The 24,111-nt window shown below is 41.6% G+C and overlaps 1 protein-coding gene across 1 annotated transcript in view; it reads left to right on the forward strand.

Moving 5' to 3' along the window:
- LOC124594743 (general transcription factor 3C polypeptide 1) overlaps nt 1-24,111 on the forward strand; it is a 370,793-nt gene that overhangs the window by 234,691 nt on the left and 111,991 nt on the right. The window contains exons 18-21 of the mRNA XM_047133120.1: nt 4,573-4,659; nt 7,084-7,301; nt 10,515-10,650; nt 10,874-11,008. Coding sequence (XP_046989076.1) covers nt 4,573-4,659; nt 7,084-7,301; nt 10,515-10,650; nt 10,874-11,008 — 576 coding nt within the window. The remainder of the gene's footprint in view (nt 1-4,572; nt 4,660-7,083; nt 7,302-10,514; nt 10,651-10,873; nt 11,009-24,111) is intronic.

Raw genomic sequence — 24,111 nt, forward strand, 5'->3', positions numbered from 1 at the left:
TTTCCAAGTACATTTTGACCTATTTTGCAACATAGGGTCGAGCATTGTCATGTTGCAAAATCACTTTATCGTGCCTCTCGCTGTATTGTGGCCGTTGGTCTTTTAATGCTCGATAATGAGTACCCCGTGCTTGTTTCACTGGTATATGACGCTGAGTTGGTCCCACCAAATGCAGAGCGTGATCTTGGAGCCACGAATATTCGGTTTGGCCATCGACATGAAAGCATGGGCGGGATATCCCCATGATTTTTTTCATGTAGGGTTATCGTAATGAATCCATTTTTCATTCCTGGTCACAATGCGATGCAGAAATCCCTTCCGTTTTTACCTCTGAAGCAACTGTTCACAAACACCGTTCAACGCCTCTTGGCTTCAGCTCACACTCACACGGGATTAAAGTTCCTTCTTTCATGCCCATAGCCTTGAGACGTTTTGAAATGGCCTTCTGTGTCACTCCCACGAATCGTGCTAATTCTTCTTGAGTTTGATGTGAGTCTTCACTCAGCAATGACTCCAATTCTGCATCTTCGAAAACATTCTCTCTTCCACCACTATGCCGGTCTACGATATTAAAATCGCCATTCTTGAAGCATTGAAACCACTCATAACACTTCCTTTCACTAATAGCATCCTTACCATACGTACTTTAGAGCATTCGATGAGACTCAGTCGCTGTTTTCTTCATATTGAAACAAAACAGTAACACCTCCCGCAAATGACAAGAATTAGGCTCGTAGACTGACATTTTCAATCGAGAACAACTTTATGATGCAGACACAAATCGACTAATGTTTGAATGAGGTTATGTTGACCGAGGTCCAAGCTAACTGCCTGACATCTATGATCTGTTTCTTTCAACCACTACTCACCATTGTTGTCACCTATTGGCAAACGGCAGAAGCAAAGTTGTACACCTTGTAATTTATTACACTATTAAAGAAAGATGTTCCCTGTAATTGTTGCTCTAACTACCTCTGCAAGTAAGATGTGTGTATCATTTAAACACATTATCCATTCCCTTTGTCTTCCTTTCTGATTAAACCCTTAGTAAACTAACATACCTTATCAGCTAACACCTCTCTCTTATTTCCTCCAGTTGGATATTCCTCTGTTCAGCTCATGTTTTTCTGACATGTTTCTTGGCATTCTCTGTGAACTCTACTTCTTTTTTCATCTCAGTTTTGTTGTTAATTCTACTTGAGTTCATTTATTTCCGTGTTTCCACCACTGATTTTCACCTCTTCTGTTGCCATGTCCATCTCTATCTACTTATCTTACGTTCTTCAGCCTTCCTGTTCTCTTATTTTGTACAACTCCCACGCTCAAGCACCAACACCACCATCTATTATTTCTGCTCTTCTATCCCCATTGTTACCACTGATATGCCCCATTCCACTATTCATCTCGCTATATCAATTTTGCTGCGCACCTGTTCTCCAAATAACATCACCTCTCATTAAATAACGATTCATATATCTTAAAACAAAGATGATGTAACTTACCAAGCGAAAGCGTTGGTATGTTGATAGAGATACAAACAAATATAAACACACACACACAAAATTCAAGCTTTCACAACCAACGGTTGCTTCATCAGGAAAGAGGGAAGGAGAGGGAAAGACGAAAGGATGTGGGTTTTAAGGGAGAGGGTAAGGAGTCATTCCAATCCCGGGAGCGGAAAGACTTACCGTAGGGGGAAAAAAGGACAGGTATACACTCGCACACACACACATATCCATCCGCACATTTACAAACACAAGCAAAGATTCATTATCATACCCACACGGTACAGAAACAAACCCACACAAAATAGAAACCCATGCATCTAATCGTGAGTAGCTGTGTTACACAGAAAAGTTGATGGTATGTGAACATGTATCCAAATAATCATACAGTCATAATGTTTTTTCTAGACTCTGATTGTTAAGCAGGTACAAAATACTAGCACTATCCCACAGCAAAGACAACAAACACTTTTTCAAAAAACGGCACTGAAATAAATCGTGTATATGTTCAGCAAAATAACGTAAATTAGGCTTGAAACTATTATGCTGTAGTATCTTTAACGCATAAAATGTTCACCAGACCAAAGAAATTTCACTTCAAATGATGGTTAAAGAAATTTCATTGGTACTCAATATAAACTGTTTGGTAAGAAATTCACTTCTGTTAACTGGAATTGTATCATAGTTCATCACTTGTCATTTTGAGGTGTTCCTATGTGCAATAATATAGTTTCATGCTCACTATTATTTTCACAAAAAAGTGGTGAACTTTTCTGGTGAAGTACAAAGCTGATCAGAAAACAGTGCTCAATATTTTTAAGAAATTTTGACTTTCACCGAATACTACTTCAGCTCACTTACTTCAATGTTTGTTTTCTCATAATAAATATACAATGAAGTGCCAAAGAAACTGGTATAGGCAGGCGTATTCAAATACAGAGATATTTAAATAGGCAGAATAGGGCACTGCTGTCGGCAAAGCCTTTGTAAGACAACAAGTGTCTGGCACTGTTGTTAGATCCTGCTGCTACTATGACAGGTTATCAAGATTTAAGCGAGTTTGAACATGGTGTTATAGTCAGCGTAAGAGTGATGGCACACAGCATCTCCGAGGTAACAATGAAGTGAGGATCTTTCCAAAAGACTATTTCATGAGCGTGCTGCGAATATCAGTAATCTGGTAAAACATCAAATCTCCGACATCACTGCAGCCGGAAAAAGATCCAGGACCAGTGATGACTGAGAAGAATCACTCAATGTGACAGAGGTGCAACCCTTCTTCAAATTGCTGCAGATTTCAATGCTAGGCCATCAGCAAGTGTCAGTGCATGAAGCATTCAATGAAACATCATCAATATGAGCTTTAAGAGCTCACTTGTGTACCCCTGATGACTTGTGTTACACAAAGCTTTATGCCTCATCTGGGCCCGTCAACACTGACATTGGACTGTTGATGACTGGAAACATGTTGCCTGGTCAGCCGAGTCTCATTTCAAATTGTATCGAATGGATGGACGTGTACTGATATGGACCCTGAATGTCAACAGGGAACTGTTCAAGGTGGTGGAGGCTCTGTAGTGGTGTGGGTCGTGTGCAGTTGGAGTGATATGGGACCACTAATATGTCTAGATATGACTCTGACAGGTGACACATACGTAAGCATCCTGTCTGATCACTTGCACCCATTTATGTCTGTTGTGCATTCCAACGGACTTGGTCAATTTCAACAGGACAATGTGACACCCCACACATCCAGACTTACTACAGAGTGACACCAGGAATGCTATTCTGAGTTTAAACTCTTCCGCTGGCACCAAACACCCTGGACATGAACATTATTGAGCATATTTGGGATGCCTTGCATCGTGCTGTTCAGAAGAAATCTCCACACCCTCGTAACCTTACGGATTTATGGACAGCCCTGCAGTATTCATGGTGTCAGTTCCCCCCAGCACTACTTGAGACAGTTGTTGAGCCCATGCCACATCATGTTGTGGCAGTTCTGCGTGCTCCCAGGAGCCTACGTGATATTAGGCAGATGTACAAGTCTCTTTGGCTCTTCAGTGTAGTTATAAAGGCAGTTTCTTCTATTGTAATCTGCAAGCTCATTATGGTGATAAGTTGTATTTATCCTTTTTATCTGAATCCAAGCAGACATGATATATGTCTGCTTGTGTCTGTGTATGTGCAGATGGATATGTGTGTGTGTGCGCGTGTATACCTGTCCTTTTTTCCCCCTAAGGTAAATCTTTCCACTCCCGGGATTGGAATGACTCCTTACCCTCTCCCTTAAAACCCACATCCTTTCGTCTTTCCCTCTCCTTCCCTCTTTCCTGATGAAGCAACCGTGGGTTGCGAAAGCTTGAATTTTGTGTTTGTGTTTGTTTGTATCTCTATCAACATACCAACGCTTTCTTTTGGTAAGTTACATCATCTTTGTTTTTAGATATATTTTTCCTATGTGGAATGTTTCCCTCTATTATATTCAATATATTACGTCTACACATCGTTCCCATACATATCATGAAGACAAGGTTAGACTAATTACAGCGTACACTGAAGCATTTAAGCAATCATAGTTCCCATGATCCAGACATGAATGAAACAGAAGAAAGCTGTAATAACAGCCATGCACTTCATTGCTGTTTGCAGAGTATATATGTAGATGTAGGAAACATTGCTACTCAGGACATAAAGAAGGTGTTGAGCAGCAGACACACACATTTGAAAGTACATTTATAAGTAGACTAAGCTGTTGGACAAAGTCGTTCACCAGATTCGGAAGAAACCACACACACACACACACACACACACACACACACACACACACACACAATGATCACCATCATCTCCTGATGCTGAAGGATTATTCATAAAAAATCATATGCTAAAACCTTTTTTAAGCATCAGTCATTCAGATTTTTAAGTATTTTGTGACGCTAATCCTATGAGTCTGCCAAGCCTTTGACAAAGAAAGTAATGCATAATAAGATTTATACTGTATTTGTACCTACTACATTGAACTATTGTAAAAATAAATTAAATATTTGATTAATTTCATTTTCAGTCCCAGAACACTGAAGTGAAAAAGCAGAGTACAGCATCCATCTCAGAAGAAATAAAGAAAAATAAGGAAATATTTGACAGCTATGTGGTAAGTTCTTTTTTGGAAAGTGCCTAGAAACACATAACTTGATGTTTTAGTTTTAAAAAATTAAATAGAATGTCCTAAGTGTGATGTTAAGGTGTGTGTGGGGGGCGGGGGGGCTGGAATGTGTCAGAGTCACACTTTCGTAAACACAGATCCACTCTCCACATAGAAAATGAGTAATGTGGCACAGTGGCTAGCACACTGTAATTGCATTGGGTAGGAAAAATGGTTCAAATCTCTGCTCGACAATGCAGATTTAGGTTTTGCTCGATTTAAAGTGAATGTTGGGATGGGCATTATAAAACTGAACTTGCATCTTTCTCCATCACACACAGACAGACATATCAATTCAGCATCAGTTTGATGGAAAGCAGAATGTGTAATGGATGCCGGCTAGTATCAAGTATACCAGGAACTATTTTCTCAACACTTTTTCACCATTCACAGCAAAACTGACATGAGTCCTCCCTGTCCCCCTCCCTCATCACAGCTCCTGGTTATGCACTTGCTGTGTGTCATTTAATATGCTCTGGCAGTTTGTTGAGTATGGATTAAGTGAAGGTAGTATGAACAAAAAAGTGCTGCTGTCACAGTCTATTTCTGTAGGCTATATTAACTATTTGCAGTCATTAATCTATTTTATTATATTGATGCTCAGAAAGATTATATTTTGGCATAAAATGATCAGCAGAAAAAGGCCACTTCTAGAGAGAAATAGCTGCTGCATTTCCAGCAGATCATTTTTCTGGCCATTAGCCATGACTCTCAAGGGTATGTTGCAGGTTTGATTAATTTTGTTACTATTCTGCTTGTTCAAAGAGTAAAAGCTGGTTATTGATTTCATCATATATTTTGTTGCCCATACATACTGGGAGATGAAGAAGCTTGCACAGGATAGAGTAGCGTGGAGAGTTGCATCAAACCAGTCTCTGGACTGAAGACCACAACAGCAACAACAACATAAGAGCAGCACAATGTTAAATAGTACATGGTGAAATACAGCTAATGAAATATTTATTAACTTGTCTAGTTGAAACATAAAACTTTACAAACTGTATGAATTTTAGGAAAACTCATTTTAATTTATATCACGACAGTCCACAAACTGGAAAACTTTTTTCTGCATATTGAAAAAACATAAATACCAACCTGTATGTTGGGTATATCACCATCATTATCAATATCAATAGTCCCTCCAGCAAGCTGGTGCTGTTATTCAGCACTTTACACACACTTGTACAGCTTTTTCCAGAATCTTTAAGAATTTATTTCCCACAAACATCATGAGGTCTTTAGTTGATTACAGTTCTCCAAACTATTTCCATTAGGTTTTATGTCTCAGCCTCCTTTTCTAATCCAAGGTACCTCCATAAAAAATCTTGGTTTTCTGGGTACAGTAATGGAAGAACTTCATTCTATTTGCCTGAAGATCAGAACTTGGTGTAATTGATGTTTCTGCTTCTTATACTTATGCCTGTAGAAAAGATCTGTCTCACAATATCTGATGATAAAAATAGTACAATTTTGTTGACCATTTGTACTAATTTCTGCATTTTCTTTGTAACATTTAACTGAGCTGTTTTGGTAATTCTCCATTTTTTCCAACTGTCTTTGTGTCGCTTATGAACAATGTGTACTTTGGATGTACTTTCACTTACACTTTCCCACATACAGCATATCATTTGCAGATAAGCTAATTGGATATAAAATTAATCACATGAAAAGAACTGACATATGGAACAACTTTGTGTGTGGGTAGTGATGACTAGTGTGTGGAGTGTACTGTATTGTATTCTCTTCTTTTGCCTTCTAATTCTGTTGATGAGAATTTTAGTTCTTTCCACTGAGTCAATCAGTTCGTCAGTTTTGTCAACATCAGAATATTGCAAGCCTCACCAGTAAATAATTAGCTTTGAACTGATCATGAGTGTTCTAGCTTCAGGCAGTGTACAATAATAAGCACCTAAACTGAAGTCATTGTCTAAAGTTTTGTTAGTTACAAACTATCGATTTTTGGTCTCACAGTCGTTCTCTTCCCCTCACTCCACCCCCACCCCCACCCCTACCCAAAAAAAAAAAAACCCATGCAGACCCACACACAAACACAGTTTCCATATCTTTGCAATTGTAGATCTTCTTCACTGTCTTGTAAACACTCTTCTGCCTAATTTCACTGTGTGCCATGTGGATAGAAGTTTTATTGAACAACATTAATGCACATTATGTTGAACTACAACTTCATTAAGAACACTGAGAAGAGAATTTAACATCAACAATATTATTATTCGCCTGCTTAACAGAGAAAACTGATTTACATAACGAAGTGAAATAAAACATGTTAAAATATTGTTCTGAAATTGTCAACTTTTAAAATGAATGTGAATATGAATATAGGCATTAGCTGATATGACATTCATTCATTTATAGGGAAATACCAAGAAAGGAAATAGACTCCAGCGTTCAATTTCAAGAAAACCAGCTGTGGCTGTTGCTGGAGCACCTGCGTTGAAGCCAACAACAGCACCAAGGCGTAAAGCAAAGGCAAAGAAGATCACACGCAGAGTTCTGATTCGACAGAAGAAGAAAGAACATAGACCTTACTATGATGAGGCTGATCAAGCCGCCTTGCTTCTCATGAGTAAATTGTGTGTATTACTTTTTTTTTTATATATATATGTAGTAGTTTTCTGTTCAAATGTGCTGAACTATTTTCAGCAAGTTCTCCAACACCACATAACTACTGCACCATACATTGATTTGAACTTGCTTACTGTATTCCATCCTTGGTCCCTCTTTTCAGTGTTTACTCCCGCATTTCATTCCATTTCCCGAGTGGTACTTCAGCTTGAACGCTGTCAACCTAGTCTTTCTTTTAACCAAGTGAAACCTAAAATCTTTCTCTCTGTGATTCAATTTATTTTAAATTTTCTTTAGTTATATGACCTACCAGTCCTATCTCCAGCATGTTTATGTTGCTGTGCTAACACGTTTCTCAGACTCAGAAAGGTTTTCTTTTTATTATCAGTCTACATTTCATGTCCTCTTTACTTCTGTCAGCAATTGCCTTTTTTGGTACAAGGATTATTACATTATTTATGTGGTATGTGAGTTTATTTTTCTGTCTCTTATACCCTGAATACCAGCTGAAACAGGTTATTATTGTTGGTTCACTCAAGAATTTTAATAATTCTGATGGAATATCATCTACTCCAAGTGCCTTTTTTTTACTTTTGTCTTTCAGTGCTTTGTCAATTTTACTCTCAATATTGCATAAAATCCATCTTCCATTTATCCACTTCCTCTGCATGACTCACAATATAATCTTCAAAGTTATTTCCTTTATTCTTTCCTTCTGTATATTGCTTATTCAGGAGGATTACAGTCCAGATTCACATCATACCATCCAGATTTAGCTTTTTAATGGTTTCCCTGAATCACTCCAGGCAAATGTCGGTGTGGTTCTTTTGAAAGGGCATGGTCGACTTCCTTGCCCATCCTTGATACATTCTAAGATTGTGCTTTATCTCAAATGACGTAGTTGTCAATGGGGTGTTAATCTTCATCGCTTCCTTCCTTTGTATATTGCTTCCACCTTTCATGTTTCTGTTCTTTGCTTAGTACTCACTTCACATCCGAGCTCTTGATGTTCCTTCAGCTGCTTCTCATTTCTGTGGAGATTTTTGTACAATTTTCCTATAAGTGGTATATATCTTTCGTATACCAAACAATGGAAACTCCAGATAGGAATATCACCAATGTAGGAAAAGACAGATTGCTACTTAATGTAAAGAAGACGTATCAAGTTGCAGACAGGCACAATGAAAAGACACTCACGTACAGCTTTCTGCCACTGCCTTCATCAGTAAAAGAGACACACACATACACCATTCATCCACACACACAAGCAAGCACACCTCATGCACACAGGACCACCATCTCCAGCATCTCGGGCCATAATGGTGTATCTCAAGTGTCCAAGATTTCCGTTGGGCATTGTCTTCTAGTGTAGATTTTCCTCTGCTTCCTTCCCCATTTCATATATAGGATCTCGTCTCCTATTGTATTCCTTTCACTTGTTCAAGCTAGTTCTTGCCTAGCACATCCTTTGAAACATAAAAATGTCTTTTGTTTCAACGTGTCCAGGTCTCATCTACTTAATTCCCAGTTGTCTAGTTTGTTATTTTGTAACTAATACATTATTGTCAGAGTCCAGTTCAATGTCCAGAAATATTTTGAAGTTTAAAAAATGATTTCTGAATCTCTGTCTCACCATTAAATAATCTATCTTAGATCTTATGAGTCTTCAAATTTATTCCATGTATTCAATTGTCTTTCATGATTATTAAACCATGTTTTTGCAGTATTCAAGAGGCAACATCCAATTTCATTCATTTTCAACCAACTCTGTTCACCTATTATTTTTCCATCTCTTCCCGTTCTCACTATAAAAGTTCAGACCCCTATCACAATCAAATTGTTGGCGTCCTTAACATGCTGAATATCTGATTTCATGTGATCATTATTCTTTTCAGTCTTGTCATCAACTCCTGAGTTAATAGGCATATATGTTCGTACTGTAGTGATGGATCACGGCTTCATAACTGTCTTGTCATCGCACTACATTCCTTCTACTGTTCATAATAGTTCACCCACACTCCTATTTTTGTCATCATTATTAGAGCTACAACCTTTAATGAACAGAGAAAGCAAAGATAAACTTCACTGTGCACCTGTTCCATGAAAAGAAAGCATGTAGATTCCTAATTCCTAAAAATTTTATTTACCAAGGTACTGAAATATTGAGGATTAATGACAGAGTGGATTTTGTCCCTTGTATCTGACCCCTTTTCTTGTTTTGACTGAAGCTTGTTCCTCTTTCTTTAACATGTTAATTGCTTATGGCTTGAATTGTTCCAGTCATGTAACCACTATTGTGAGGTTTATGTTAATGAAGTTCCAAATGAACACACACACACACACACACACACACACACACACACACACACACACACACATTTCAGAAGAAGGACTTCTTTGTCTGCTATTCAAGGACTCCTCTATACTATGAGACTCAGAACTTCAATCATTTAGGACACAATGCCCTGCCCCTTTCTTCTGTTCCATCTCCCCCTTTCAGTCCCAATGACCGAGCAAGGTGGCGCCGTGGTTGGAATCCACCTTCTGTTATGTCACACTAGCTCAATGGACTCGCATTTGGGAGGACATTGGTTCAATACAGCATCTGGTCATCCAGAAATTGCTCCAGGCAAATGCTGGTATGGTTCCTTCAAAAGAGCACTCGCATTTGGGAGGACATTGGTTCAATACAGCATCTGGTCATCCAGAAATTGCTCCAGGCAAATGCTGGTATGGTTCCTTCAAAAGAGCACGGCTGATTTCCTTCCCCACCCGTGAAACATTTTGAGCTTGTGCTTCATCTTTAATGACCGTGATGTTGGCGGGATGTTAACCCATTGTCTTCCTTACTTTCCAATCATTGTGCTCTGCATGAACTCACCGTGTGCAATGCTCATTCACCTACTGCCTTCCCTCTTCCACTTACATTCATATCCCCCTTCATCCCCAAGCACCTGCACCTGTTGCCTCTCAATCTCATTTGTCAGCCATCCTTCCTCAAACCTTCCTCTCACTCCTCGTGTCCTTCCTCCCTTGCCCACTATATCTGGTGCAATCCCACACCCACTGTATGAATTATAAATCAACTATTAACTAGGATTTAGGATCTTTAGTAATGTTAGGTTCATACCACATGTTTAGGAGTCATAATCATCACACTCAAACTGCTCTTCAGAATATGATTTTAGTTTCATTTACATGAAAATTTACTTTTCTTTCAGACGAGTTGATTGGAGCCATACAGAGGACAATTTTTTACTGTTGTGCAAAGTTGCTAGTATGTATCTTTGTCCAGTTCCACGACAGCAATTGGTTCCTTTCCAATTAATCCGAGATATACTTCATAGTAAATTCCCGGTAAGCAATATCTCAAAGCTACTTTACATTTAAAGTAATTACTTTTGTCAGAATTGTAACCAAACTTCAGAGACAGTTGCTGAACATGTATGTGTTTTAAAAAAAAATAATACGCTTGAAGGGGGTTTATTATTTTCCCAGTTAAAATTTTATTTTTCTGTATGTATTATGTATTGTGAATATGTGCTTAATAAAATCTGACACTCTTTTTCTCCCCATACAGGAATCACACAACAAAACATCCCGTGCATGTCAACGGCGTATATTATATATGATGAAAAATATGTCAACATCCAGTAGTGTTGCATTGTTTTTAGAGGAAATTCGGCAAGATGCAGAAATAAAGAAAAAATTTGAGGTATTGTGAAATTCAATCATAATTTGCTTGTCTTTGCACTGATATGACCAATGCTTTAAAGAAATCACGTCACGTTACATGAATATCTATAGGAAAATAGGACTTCATAATTAATCTGCAATCAAGTGAAGTTAGAAAAACCAAAATACTTACAGACTCAGATATTTCTACACTCCTGGAAATTGAAATAAGAACACCGTGAATTCATTGTCCCAGGAAGGGGAAACTTTATTGACACATTCCTGGGGTCAGATACATCACATGATCACACTGACAGAACCACAGGCACATAGACACAGGCAACAGAGCATGCACAATGTCGGCACTAGTACAGTGTATATCCACCTTTCGCAGCAATGCAGGCTGCTATTCTCCCATGGAGACGATCGTAGAGATGCTGGATGTAGTCCTGTGGAATGGCTTGCCATGCCATTTCCACCTGGCGCCTCAGTTGGACCAGCGTTCGTGCTGGCCGTGCAGACCGCGTGAGACGACGCTTCATCCAGTCCCAAACATGCTCAATGGGGGACAGATCCGGAGATCTTGCTGGCCAGGGTAGTTGACTTACACCTTCTAGAGCACGTTGGGTGGCACGGGATACATGTGGACGTGCGTTGTCCTGTTGGAACAGCAAGTTCCCTTGCCGGTCTAGGAATGGTAGAACGATGGGTTCGATGACGGTTTGGATGTACCGTGCACTATTCAGTGTCCCCTCGACGATCACCAGTGGTGTACGGCCAGTGTAGGAAATCGCTCCCCACACCATGATGCCGGGTGTTGGCCCAGTGTGCCTCGGTCGTATGCAGTCCTGATTGTGGCGCTCACCTGCAAGGCGCCAAACACGCATACGACCATCATTGGCACCAAGGCAGAAGCGACTCTCATCGCTGAAGACGACACGTCTCCATTCGTCCCTCCATTCACGCCTGTCGCGACACCACTGGAGGCGGGCTGCACGATGTTGGGGCGTGAGCGGAAGACGGCCTAACGGTGTGCGGGACCGTAGCCCAGCTTCATGGAGACGGTTGCGAATGGTCCTCGCCGATACCCGAGGAGCAACAGTGTCCCTAATTTGCTGGGAAGTGGCGGTGCGGTCCCCTACGGCACTGCGTAGGATCCTACGGTCTTGGCGTGCATCCGTGCGTCGCTGCGGTCCGGTCCCAGGTCGACGGGCACGTGCACCTTCCGCCGACCACTGGCGACAACATCGATGTACTGTGGAGACCTCACGCCCCACGTGTTGAGCAATTCGGCGGTACGTCCACCCGGCCTCCCGCATGCCCACTATACGCCCTCGCTCAAAGTCCGTCAACTGCACATACGGTTCACGTCCACGCTGTCGCGGCATGCTACCAGTGTTAAAGACTGCGATGGAGCTCCGTATGCCACGGCAAACTGGCTGACACTGACGGCGGCGGTGCACAAATGCTGCGCAGCTAGCGCCATTCGACGGCCAACACCGCGGTTCCTGGTGTGTCCGCTGTGCCGTGCGTGTGATCATTGCTTGTACAGCCCTCTCGCAGTGTCCGGAGCAAGTATGGTGGGTCTGACACACCGGTGTCAATGTGTTCTTTTTTCCATTTCCAGGAGTGTACATCCATCAAAAGGGATGAAGTGATTTGAGGAAGCAATATAATCTGGAATTAAGTAGGAAAGGACCGCAGGTGAAGTTAGATAAAACATGGAAAAGTCAACAATGAATTGCTTGCAAAAGATGGATCTAAGATATGCAGAGCAAGGAGTGACACTGATAGGTAGGAGAGGAGGAGACAGTGAGTGCTCAGCAGCAGCATTAAAATGAGGTTTAGATGTACCACCACAAAACAAGGGGGGGAGTGAAATTTCAAGACAGGAAAATTATGAGGTGGAAAATTGGCAGGAGAGGATATGGAGAGGGCAAAGATGTGAAACTGGTTACAGTTGATGATGCATACAAACAGAGGCACAACTGAAAAGTTTGTGAGAATAGAGTATGTGCAGAAGAGACATGACAACTATGCAGGAGTTATTTATAGTTCAGCAGTAGCTGCTAAACGCCAGTTTAGGTCTTGTTCACATGTAGAATGCTGTACATCATTTGCAAGACACCTGGAATATGGTGTGACTGCTTTCACACATGATGTAATACCTGGTGTCAGTGCAACAAAGTGATTTATTTCTCATGCCTTTAGAGAACATAAAGTGCATTGATAGCTTGCAAAATCCTTTCATACCTTGATGTTCTGCACATCATAGAAAGTCCACTTAAATGTCCACCAAGGAAGTCTGCAGTCATGCCAGATCCTGTCAGCTGTTACGTAAAACACCTCAAAGAATTAGCCACTATAGAAACCTAAATCACAACACCGTAGAACCGAGCAAGTTGTTAGCAAGAGTCTTCATTGAAATGCTGCAAGTCCTGGCAGTAACGATCATAGGCTGTTGATCTCAATCTCTAAAGAGAGACATACTGAGCAGAACTAACATCGGACTTTAATTCTGGGGAGAGTACAAATGTGTCTGAACACACACTGCACCAAACACTCCTAATGATGGACCTCAGCAGCTGACGACCCATGCATGTGCCAATATTAACACTGTGACATTGGCAACTATGATTGAAATAGGCCTTTGACCATCAGCACTGGACATTGGCACAATGGCAGAGCATTGCGTGGTCTGAATGAATCCCAATACCTTCTTCATCATGCTGATTGAAGAGTGTGATTATGTCTCCTTCCGGGGGAACAGCTCTGTTACACCTGTACTGTGGGACAGGGAAAAGCTGGTGGCAGCTTCATTATGATCAGGGAAACATTCACTTGGGCATCCATGGCTCCAGTGGAACTCTAGCTAGGCACCATGATGGCCAACGAGTATCATACACTGGTTGCAGACCATGTACATCCCTTCATGACGATCATATTTCCTGGTAGCTGATGCATTTTTCAGCAAGATAATGCACCATGTCACAAGGCCAGGAGTGTGATGGAGTAGTTCGAGGAACACAGTGGTGAGTTCCAATTTATGTACTGACCCCACAACTCACCAGACCTGAACTCAATCGAACATATCTGAGATGTGATTGAATATGGCATCAGAGCTCATCACCCCTCTCCCTGAAATTTATGGGAATTAGGTGACTTGTGTGTGCAGATGTGGTACCAACTCGTTCCAGGGACCCACCAAGGCCTCATTGCTTCCATGCCATGACGTGTTGCCACAGTCATCCATGACAAAGGCGGACATACCAGCTATTAGGTAGGGAGTCATAATGTTATAGCTGATTGGCATATAGCACATGCACCCTGTCTTTGATTAGGAAGGTAGCAGTAGGGGGTTCTGGGTGGGAAATCTGTTTCTGTACTAGCAGAGCAGAATATTATGTGCCTTGTAAGACTCTAGGAAGACTGTTCGCATACTTGGGTTTGTTCTGTTTCCAATTGCAGGTTTGACACCCTCGAGTGCCAAGGAGCTGGTGACAGCTGACATGGAGCTGGTGATAACTGTCAAAATACAGGTGCTGTTGGTTTTAGACACACCCTAGGTCAAAAGAGGATTTTGTTGTGCCATCAGAAATGTGGAAATAAAATGTGCAGTAACATATACTGAGGTGACAAAAGTCATGGGATACCTTCTAATTTTGTGTCAGACCACCTTTTGCCCAGCATAGTGCAGCAACTTGATATGACATGGACTCAACAAGTTGTTGAAACTTCCCTGTAGGAATATTGAGCCATGCTGCCTTTATAGCAGTCCATGATTGTGAAAATGTTGCTGGTGCAAGATTTTGTGCAAAAACTGACTTCTCAATTATGTTCCATAAACGTTCAATGGGCTCCATGTTGGATGATCTGGGTGACCAAACAATTTGCTCAGATTGTCTAAAGTTATCTTCAGAGCAATTGTGACAGTTGTTGCCCAGAGATGTGGCACATTGTAATCCATAATAATTCCATAATTGTTTGGGAACATGATATCCATGAATGGTTACAAATGCTATCCAAGTTGCCAAACATAACTGTTTCCAGTCAATGATTGTTTCAGTTGGACAAGAGGATCTAGTCCATTCCATGTAAATATGGCCCACAACATTATGGAGCCACCACCAGATTGAACAGTGCCTTATTGACAACTTGGGTCTATGGCTTTGTGGGGTCTGTGCCACACTTGAACCCTACCGTCAACTTTTATGAACTGAAGTCAGGTCTCATCTGACCAGGCTATGATTTTCCAGTCTTCTAGGATCCAACTGATATGATCATGAGCCCAGGAGAGGTGCTGCAGGCGATGGCGTGTTGTTAGCAAAGGCACTCACATTGGTTGTCTGCTGCCATAACCTATAACACCAAATTTTGCATCATCCTAACACATACATTTGTTGTACATCCCACATTGATTTCTTCAGTCATTTCTCACAGTGTTGCTTGTCTGTTAGCACTGACAACTCTACACAACACCACTGTTCTCGATTATTAAGTGAAGGCTGTTGGCCGCTGCATTGTCCGTATTGAGAGGTAATGCCTGAAATTTGGTATTCATTGCATTCTCTTTACACTGTGGACCTTTGAATATTGAATTCCCTAATGTTTTTCAGAATACTATGTCCCATGCATCTAGCTCCAACTACCATTCTGCATACAATGTCTGTTAATTCTTGTTGTGCAGCCATAACCACTTCGGAAACCTTTTCATACAAATCATCTAAGTACGAATGACAGCTCTGCCAATGCGCTGCTCTTTATTAGCTCGTGTACACGATGCAACTGCCACCTGTATATAGATGTGATCACTACTCCGTTGCTTTTGTCACCTCTCAGTACCACATGTTTCAAAATGAATATTAGGGTTTTAAGCTTTGTACTGTTTATTACATTCAGTTTACAATTATGAATAATACATTAAATAAAAAAGCAACTCAAACTGTTGTCTTTGTATACTTAAATGCATGGAATTTTTCATGTGTCTTCCATTAGAAAACATTAGTAGCAAAGATGGCAACTGGTGAAGAGAAAGCTTTTTGTATTTTACTGTTTGCAGAGATTGAATTTGTTGTTACAGTGCAAAGTGTGTTCCATATTAAGTTCCATTGTAATCACCTGAGTGATAACAACATGGGTAAATTATATCATCAGTTTGAATACACCAGCTTTCTTTGCAAAGAGAAGAATTTGGGATGACCAATAATGACTGAATAATGTTTTGAATGACTGAGAGAGTCTTTCCTACATAGCTGCAAGAAATCAGTTTGGAAGGGTCGTCATGAATTAGCAGTTCCAGTGATGTCCGTATATAGATGTTTAAGGAGATGCTCGCAACTACATCCTTAGTGTTCGCAGTTGTTGTAAGCTCTAAAGTTTGGAGATTACAGTTTACATGCCAGCTTTGGAACAAAATATTGCTGCATGGTGATGAAGAGTTTCTGGGATTGTGTTGTCTTCAGTGATGAACTGACATTTCACCTAAGTGGAAATGTGAACACACATAATGTGCAAATCCTCTTCCCCCCCCCCCCCCCCCCCATGTATCCTGGTGTAAAGTTTATAGGCCTTTAGTATGTGATTAGTTAAATGACATTGTATGCAGTTGCTGGATTGACCATAGATGGGCTGGATGCCAGATCTTGTTTCACATGGCCTCCATGTTCACCTGATCTGACACCGTGCATTTTTTGCCGTTGAGTGTTCATAATGGGTTTTGTGTTTGTCTCCACTGGTCTACTCAGCTTAAAAAACAGGACTGAAACAGTTGTTGTAACAACTATTGCAAATACACTGATCCAGGTTTGGAAAGAACCCACCTATCAACTTGATGTGTGCCACGTGGCGAATGGTGCTCACACTGAACACTTGCAAGAAAAGCTATTCGAGTTGCTGTTTCATTGAATGTATTAAAATTGTAAGTTGAATGTAACATGCTACAAAGTCTTAAAAGCCCAATATTCATTTTGAAACACATGACACAATGAGAAGATTTGGCCTTCCTTCAATGGAGAAGCAATTATGGGTTAAAGTGTACACAGTTGTTTTTGTTTATGAGTATACTGCAAAAGGTAGTATTCCATGACAACATGATTATTGTCATACAGATGTCAGTTACAGGAACACAGTATCCACAATGAGAAGCAAAGGATCTGCACTGGTAGTAGGTTAGAAACTGTAGCAAGTCAGTGTAGCAAGTGATTTGTGTTATGGATGTAGGTAAGGAGACTTTGGACAATTGACTGGAAGTGCTGCTCATGGCAAATCTTTCAGTGGGAGCACAGTAACAAGTCATAGTGGAACAACAGTTGAGGAGACCAAGCTAGTTTGGTTTGTGGAGCTTTGGAACCAGATCGAAGTGTACAGGATGTTAGCAGTGTGGGGAGGGAGATGGATTCAGTTACCATATCTTGCAGTGGACCTAATGTTTTGAATAGTTGTTGGAGGTCATGTTGGACTTCTGCAGTTGAGGCTTTTAGTGGTAAGCGATGTAAACAAAGGTGTTGAGAACCTAGAGAACACCTTCAGCTATGTAATCATGGTGGTTAGTGACCACAGCTATCAAATTCTTTATCAGCAGAAAGAATAAGCTCTAGTTTGGTCTCAACATCATGAGTAGCGCTTCTTTCCATAGCTGTAATGTCTAATATGGAGGGGAGTGACATAGGAAAGGAAGGTGAAACTATGTTAGAATGAAGTTTATGACAATACGTCAGTGGAGTCACATTTAGAGCAAGACCAGAAATGTTCAAGTCAAGGTTTGTTGTATGCTTTCCACTGATTGTAACCAGAAGATAATTGGCAAAGACATTTTTCTGCTATATCCGTGAGTATCCAGCTATCAATGCATGCATCAGAACCCAGGAGAGAAACTAGTGAAGCCACAAGGTGGAAGGGCCACCTGAGGAAGAGATCATGACACCAAGTGGTAGTCATACCAAATGCAGCTCACTGACGATGGATGGGACACAGACAAGTATAATCAACCTATGCAACAATGAGCTGCAAATTCAGAACCTTCACCACACCAATGTCAACAGGCCAAGAGCGAAGAAAGAAAGAAAGAAAGAAAGAGAGAGAGAGAAAGAGAGAGAGAGAGAGAGAGAGAGAGAGAGAGAGACAGAGAATCCTAATCGTGACCAAAAGGTTGTTATCGAATGATCCGTAGTACAGCGATGATTGTGACTGACAATATCAGACACGAGTACAGGACTGTCTGACTGTTTGCTGGGCTTCCTTATTTATATCAGCTACGAGGAACAGTATTGGCCGGCATATTCATGTGGTGAGATGGCTGGCACGCTTACTATGTGAGTGCAGCACTGTGGTGATACTACGCTCTTGAATGGCCATCCAGGACCATTTCTTCCAGTGGGCATTCAGCTTCTGCAGTGTCAAATACCAGCCCCCCTCCCCCTCCCCCCCCCCCCCCTCTCCCTCACATCCGCCTCAGACACGGAGGCATGTTTTGGCAGAAATGCCCCAGTTAGTGACATGTGTCGTGGGGGTGCAGTGAAGGCACGGGTGAGGGCCCAGTCCTTTCAGCTGTCAGCTGTGGGAAGGGAGGGTGTTTGACAGTGTCCATCAGGACATCACAGGCATGGGTGTGCCAGGTGGTTCCACCGATCCACAGGGTTGCAGAAGAAACTGTCGGTGCAACAGTGAGCAGTCATAGGCAGCCCCCAGGGTTACTGGCCATGGAGGCAGGAGCTGGTTGTAGTGACGGTACTCAAGCCCCTTCCGCGTTTGGACTGACATAACACACCACCCATGGGTCTCCACTACTGTTGCTGGCATCAAAGCATAGTACTCCCACACAGCCATGCCACGTGCTGAGAGGGACAGGTACAGGACTCTGAAGGGGATGACATCAGAAGGTGAAGCAGCAGCAGTAGTTGCTGTTTTTGGAGTAGCTCAGTGAGGCTACAGTTGTTAGTCGGCATGATTCAATCAATGCTCAAAAGTGTGGTGATGGCCAATGGAGTGGCAGAGGATTTGACAGCTTTTTTCACTTGATATTAGAAGTCTAGATTAAGATGTTCTGCTTCACCAAGTAAGAAAGAGTGGTGTGGAGGGCTGCAAATATGTTTTTTGTCATTGTCCTCACAGAAATCTTTGAAAGCCTGTGCCATGAATTGCACCTATTATTAGAGACTAATGTCCAAGGCAACCTTTCAGTGGCAAAAACCTGCACCAAGGCATTGAAGATGGCATTGGTCTTGGCGATGCCCTGCTTAAAACCTATGGATATTTTGAGTAAGCATCCACAATGAACAAACACATTGACTGCAAGAATGGATCTGCAGAATCATGATGGGTGCAGTTCCAGGGGAGGCACAGAGCTAGACTAGGAGGCAGAACACTGTGGGGGTGCTGCCTGGTGTCGTGTGCATGCCATGCAGCTGCAGACCATTCTTTCCATGTTGCCTCTGACCCCGGGCCAGTAAACATGATGGCTAGCTAACACCTTCAGGTGGGACATCTCCCCATGTCCCTGATGCAGCAAACTCACCACCTTTTGACATGGTTCTGCGTGGAGACCACCCAGCGCACAACTGTCTCATTCTCTAAAAGAATGACATCATCAACAACCAAGAGCCTGAGAAATGTATTTTAAGGAGCTAAACCCATTCACAAACTGGTGGGTTGAGGTAATTGGTCAGCCATAGGCCATGTAGTGGAGGGCCTGCTGCAAGGTGGGGTCTTAGCATGTAGTGTCAGCGACAAGCAACACAGGCAGCCATAATGGGGAAACCGTCCAGTGAATGTTGCTGCTTGGTACTGACGTGGAAGCAGAGAACCTCCTGTCAGTTGAAATCATTGTCCGGGCCAGCAGGAAGATGAGACAGTGCTGCATCAGCATTGGAATGATCATCCTGGTGCCATATGTATGCACACAAAAACTGTGCCCAGTGCTAGAGGTGTTGGGCTGTCAGCCCTGGGAGGCTGAAGTGCAGCCTGCATAATGCCACTGACAGCCGGTGATCCACAATTAGAGAGAATTCTGTCCCAAAAAGGCATACATGAACTTTTTAATGGCAAGCATTATCACCAATTCCTCCTTTCTGATCTGGGAATAGTTTTGCGGTGTGGGGTGAGTGTCCTTGATGGGTATGCTGTAAGTTGTCTGGTGCCATTTGCATACCTGAGCATCAAGACCACCTTGTGCCACAACCAATGGGCAACCAGGAGAGAATGATTGAATTTTCTCATTATGAGAGTGTTGAAGGGTGATCTGTTTTAATTTTTAAAAACCATTCAAAAGTCAAGATCACACAAAATATTTTGTATTCAAGGCAACCAGTTTCAACAGTCTTAGCTCTCATCATCAGGTCTTAAAACATTTTTTTGTAGTAGAACATGTTCATTTTACGCTGGACCTCATGCACAAGATGCATCAGGTTCAGCATAAAATGAACATGTTCTACTACCAAAAAAACATGTTTAGGACCTGAAGATGACAGCTAAGACTATTGAAACTGGTTGTCTTGGATAAAAAATATTTTCTTTTATCTTGTCTTTTGAATGGTGTGAGGGAGGGGGTCGGTTTCAGCATGATTTCCAATTAGGTAAAAGCCTTGCCACAGGCAGGGGTCAAGTTTTAGGGCAACCACTTTTTACATAAATGATTTAGGGCGTTCACAATTTGGGCCACACAGGGTAAGAACTTGGAATAATAGTTAATTTTGTCCAAAAACCCCTGCAATTCAGGTAAGTGTGTCGGATGAGATAAGAACTCTATTGCGGTGACATTCCAGTCAGTGGTCCTGGTTCCTGTTTTGGTGACCCATTCCCCAAATACTCCACTCCTGGCTGAAAATAACCGGCTCTTCTCTAAACAATGATGCAGTCCTTTGTCTCGCACGGTTGTAAAAAGGGTGTGGAGGTTTTGCAAATGTTAATGGCGTGAGTATCCCGTGACAATGAGATCATGCAGGTAATTCATGCAAGCCAGACTATGCAGCATCAGCTGTTTCAGAAAATTGTGGAAGCTGAGGCAATGTGGGAGCCAGTTGTACTTGTACAATCCAAAAGTCATTTTAATGGCAAAAATGTTCTGTGATTCCCCATCTCAGGGTAACTGAATGTAAGCAGCAGTGAGATCTATCTGGGACTAGTATTCCCCTCCAGCAAGTTTGGGGAGGAGATCTTGTGATCAGGAGACAAGTTTCCGACCATGATTGACCATTGATTGTAGCCGTGAGATTTCCACACAATCAGAGAAAACCATAGGGCTTTTTGATGATGACTAGCTCGACAATCAGCTCGGCAATCCTAGCAGCCTAGAGTCAATCTAGCTCCTGCTTCACAGCAGCACATAGCGTAACTAAATTGCTCTGGCATAGTAAAAACTAGGCCATGCGGTGAAATGCACCTGAAAATCTGAAGCACATTATGAATCCAACTGTAACAGAGATGCAAATGCAGTGCCTAGATCATCCAGTTCTTGGAAAGGAACTGCGGCTGACTTCATCAGAAACAGAAAATCCAAACACCGTGAGTGTCCACTCCAAAATGTTGGTAGCAAACAGGTGCTCAACAACAAATAATGTGATGAGCCCCATAATGCTTTTGTAGGCCAGGCCACAGTTGTCAAAAACTGCACTTGAAGAAGAATAGAAACATTCCCATAGGCCACCAACTGCCACGAGGATGGGGTGGGGGGGTGGGGGGCAACTTAGGTGAGCACAGTTGTGCATAAGTCACATGATTTATCAAAGAAACAATGTCCCCTGTGTCCACCTAGAAATGGATGTCCTAGTGAGAAATGCGAAGCATGAGAAGCAGTTTCCACCTGAAGGGATAGCTCAGGGGGACTGCTGACTGCAAAGCATGTACAGTGTCTTGGTGCACTCATGAGATAGGATGGGAATGGGTTGTGCAGCTTCAGCACACTGGGTGGAGCTGCACCTCTTTGCCATAGCACATGCAAAACCCCCAGCAATCCAGACAGTCTGCTTGGGAGTGAACAGAAAAACGCTGCAGGCACAAACAGAGCAGCCCCTGTTACTGTTGACAAGGAGTGACAGGAAGCTCAGGTGCCTTAGAGATACCAGACAATGATGGATCACAACACTGCTGCAAACTGAGGGTCATCCTATGCCTACAGCTTCCGGTTGGAACACTTAGTGATAAGTTAAGCACTGCAGCTTGTGGCCTGGTAGTGAGTTGTTCATATTAGTAGCCTGCGCTATCCAAGCACATGCTACGGTGATACTAGGCCCTGTATGGCTATCCAGATCCATTTCCTCCAGTGGACATTCAGCTACCACAGAGCCAGAGTTTCAACTAACTTCAGATACCAGAGTTTCAACTACAGTGAATGTGAATGAGAAAGGACCACATTAAAAAACCTGGAAAGTTCTTTGTACAAAAGTTAATATTTTGTATTCTGTTTAGATTAACTTGCTTTGTATGTATAAAATTCAGTATATTTTCACTTGGATGAGAAATTTTGTGTGTTGTGTAGTATTATTCAAATCACAATCAGGCCATTTTAATTTAGGCTTTCCTAAATCAACTCAGATGAATGCTTCTTTTTTTATGTAAGAAAAAGACCCTGGCTGCTTCCTCTGTTCACTCATTTCCATCTTACCTAGTGTTTCGTCTCCAATCAATGGTCTTGTCATGAAGGAGGACTCTTATCTTTCTGAAACTTTTATTCTTGAACACTGTTGTGCATGTTGGGTCTTATTACTGGAGCAGACATGTGAAAGAATGGAAAGAGCTTGTGCTTCATCTTTAATTTTAACAATCAAATGTATGATCATATGATGTTACGTTAACCCTAAGTTTTGGAACCATCTATCCACAGGACACATAACATTTGATTAAAAAAAAAAAAAAAAAAAAAAAAAAAAAAAAAAAAAAAAAAAAAAAAAAAAAAAACAGTTTTGTTTGCAAAGGGAGAGAAAATAATGCTTTCCATTGACTTTCGGTGACATTTAAAACCTGTAGTAAGCAATATTTGTTTGTGCTGATGCATTTGCACATTACAACAATGAAATTGCAAACATCTACAAAATTACAGAGAGAATTTGCCTGAGGAATCTTGTTATTGTTGTTGTGGTCTTCAGTCCTGAGACTGGTTTGATGCAGCTCTCCATGCTACTCCATCCCGTGCAAGCTTCTTCATCTCCCAGTACCTACCGCAACCTACATCCTTCTGAATCTGCTTAGTGTATTCATCTCTTGGTCTCCCTCTACGATTTTTACCCTCCACGCTGCCCTCCAATACTAAATTGGTGAACCCTTGATGTCTCAGAACATGTCCTACCAACCGATCCCTTCTTCTAGTCAAGTTGTGCCACAAACTTCTCTTCTCCCCAATCCTATTCAATACCTCCTCATTAGTTACGTGATCTACCCACCTAATCTTCAACATTCTTCTGTAGCACCACATTTTGAAAGCTTCTATTCTCCTCTTGTCCAAACTATTTATCGTCCATGTTTCACTTCCATACATGGCTACACTCCATACAAATACTTCCAGAAACGACTTCCTGACACTTAAATCTATACTCGATGTTAACAAATTTCTCTTCTTCAGAAATGCTTTCCTTGCCATTGCCAGTCTACATTTTATATCCTCTCTACTTTGACCATCATCAGTTATTTTGCTCCCCAATTACCAAAACTCCTTTACTACTTTAAGTGTCTCATTTCCTAATCTAATTCCCTCAGCATCACCCGACTTAATTCGACTACATTCCATTATCCTCGTTTTGCTTTTGTTGATGTTCATCTTATATCCTCCTTTCAAGACACTATCCATTCCGTTCAACTGCTCTTCCAAGTCCTTTGCTATCCCTGACAGAATTACAAAGTTTTTATTTCTTCTCCATGGATTTTAATACCTACTCTGAATTTTTCTTTTGTTTCCTGCATTGCTTACTCAATATACAGATTGAATAACATCGGGGAGAGACTACAACCCTGTCTCACTCCCTTCCCAACCACTGCTTCCCTTTCATGTCCCTCGACTCTTATAACTGCCATCTCGTTTCTGTACAAATTGTAAATAGCCTTTCGCTCCCTGTATTTTACCCCTGCAACCTTCAGAATTTGAAAGAGAGTATTCCAGTCAACATTGTCAAAAGCTTTCTCTAAGTCTACAAATGCTAGAAACGTAGGTTTGCCCTT

Source organism: Schistocerca americana, chromosome 2 (assembly GCF_021461395.2).
Source record: "Schistocerca americana isolate TAMUIC-IGC-003095 chromosome 2, iqSchAmer2.1, whole genome shotgun sequence".
Taxonomy (NCBI): domain Eukaryota; kingdom Metazoa; phylum Arthropoda; class Insecta; order Orthoptera; family Acrididae; genus Schistocerca; species Schistocerca americana.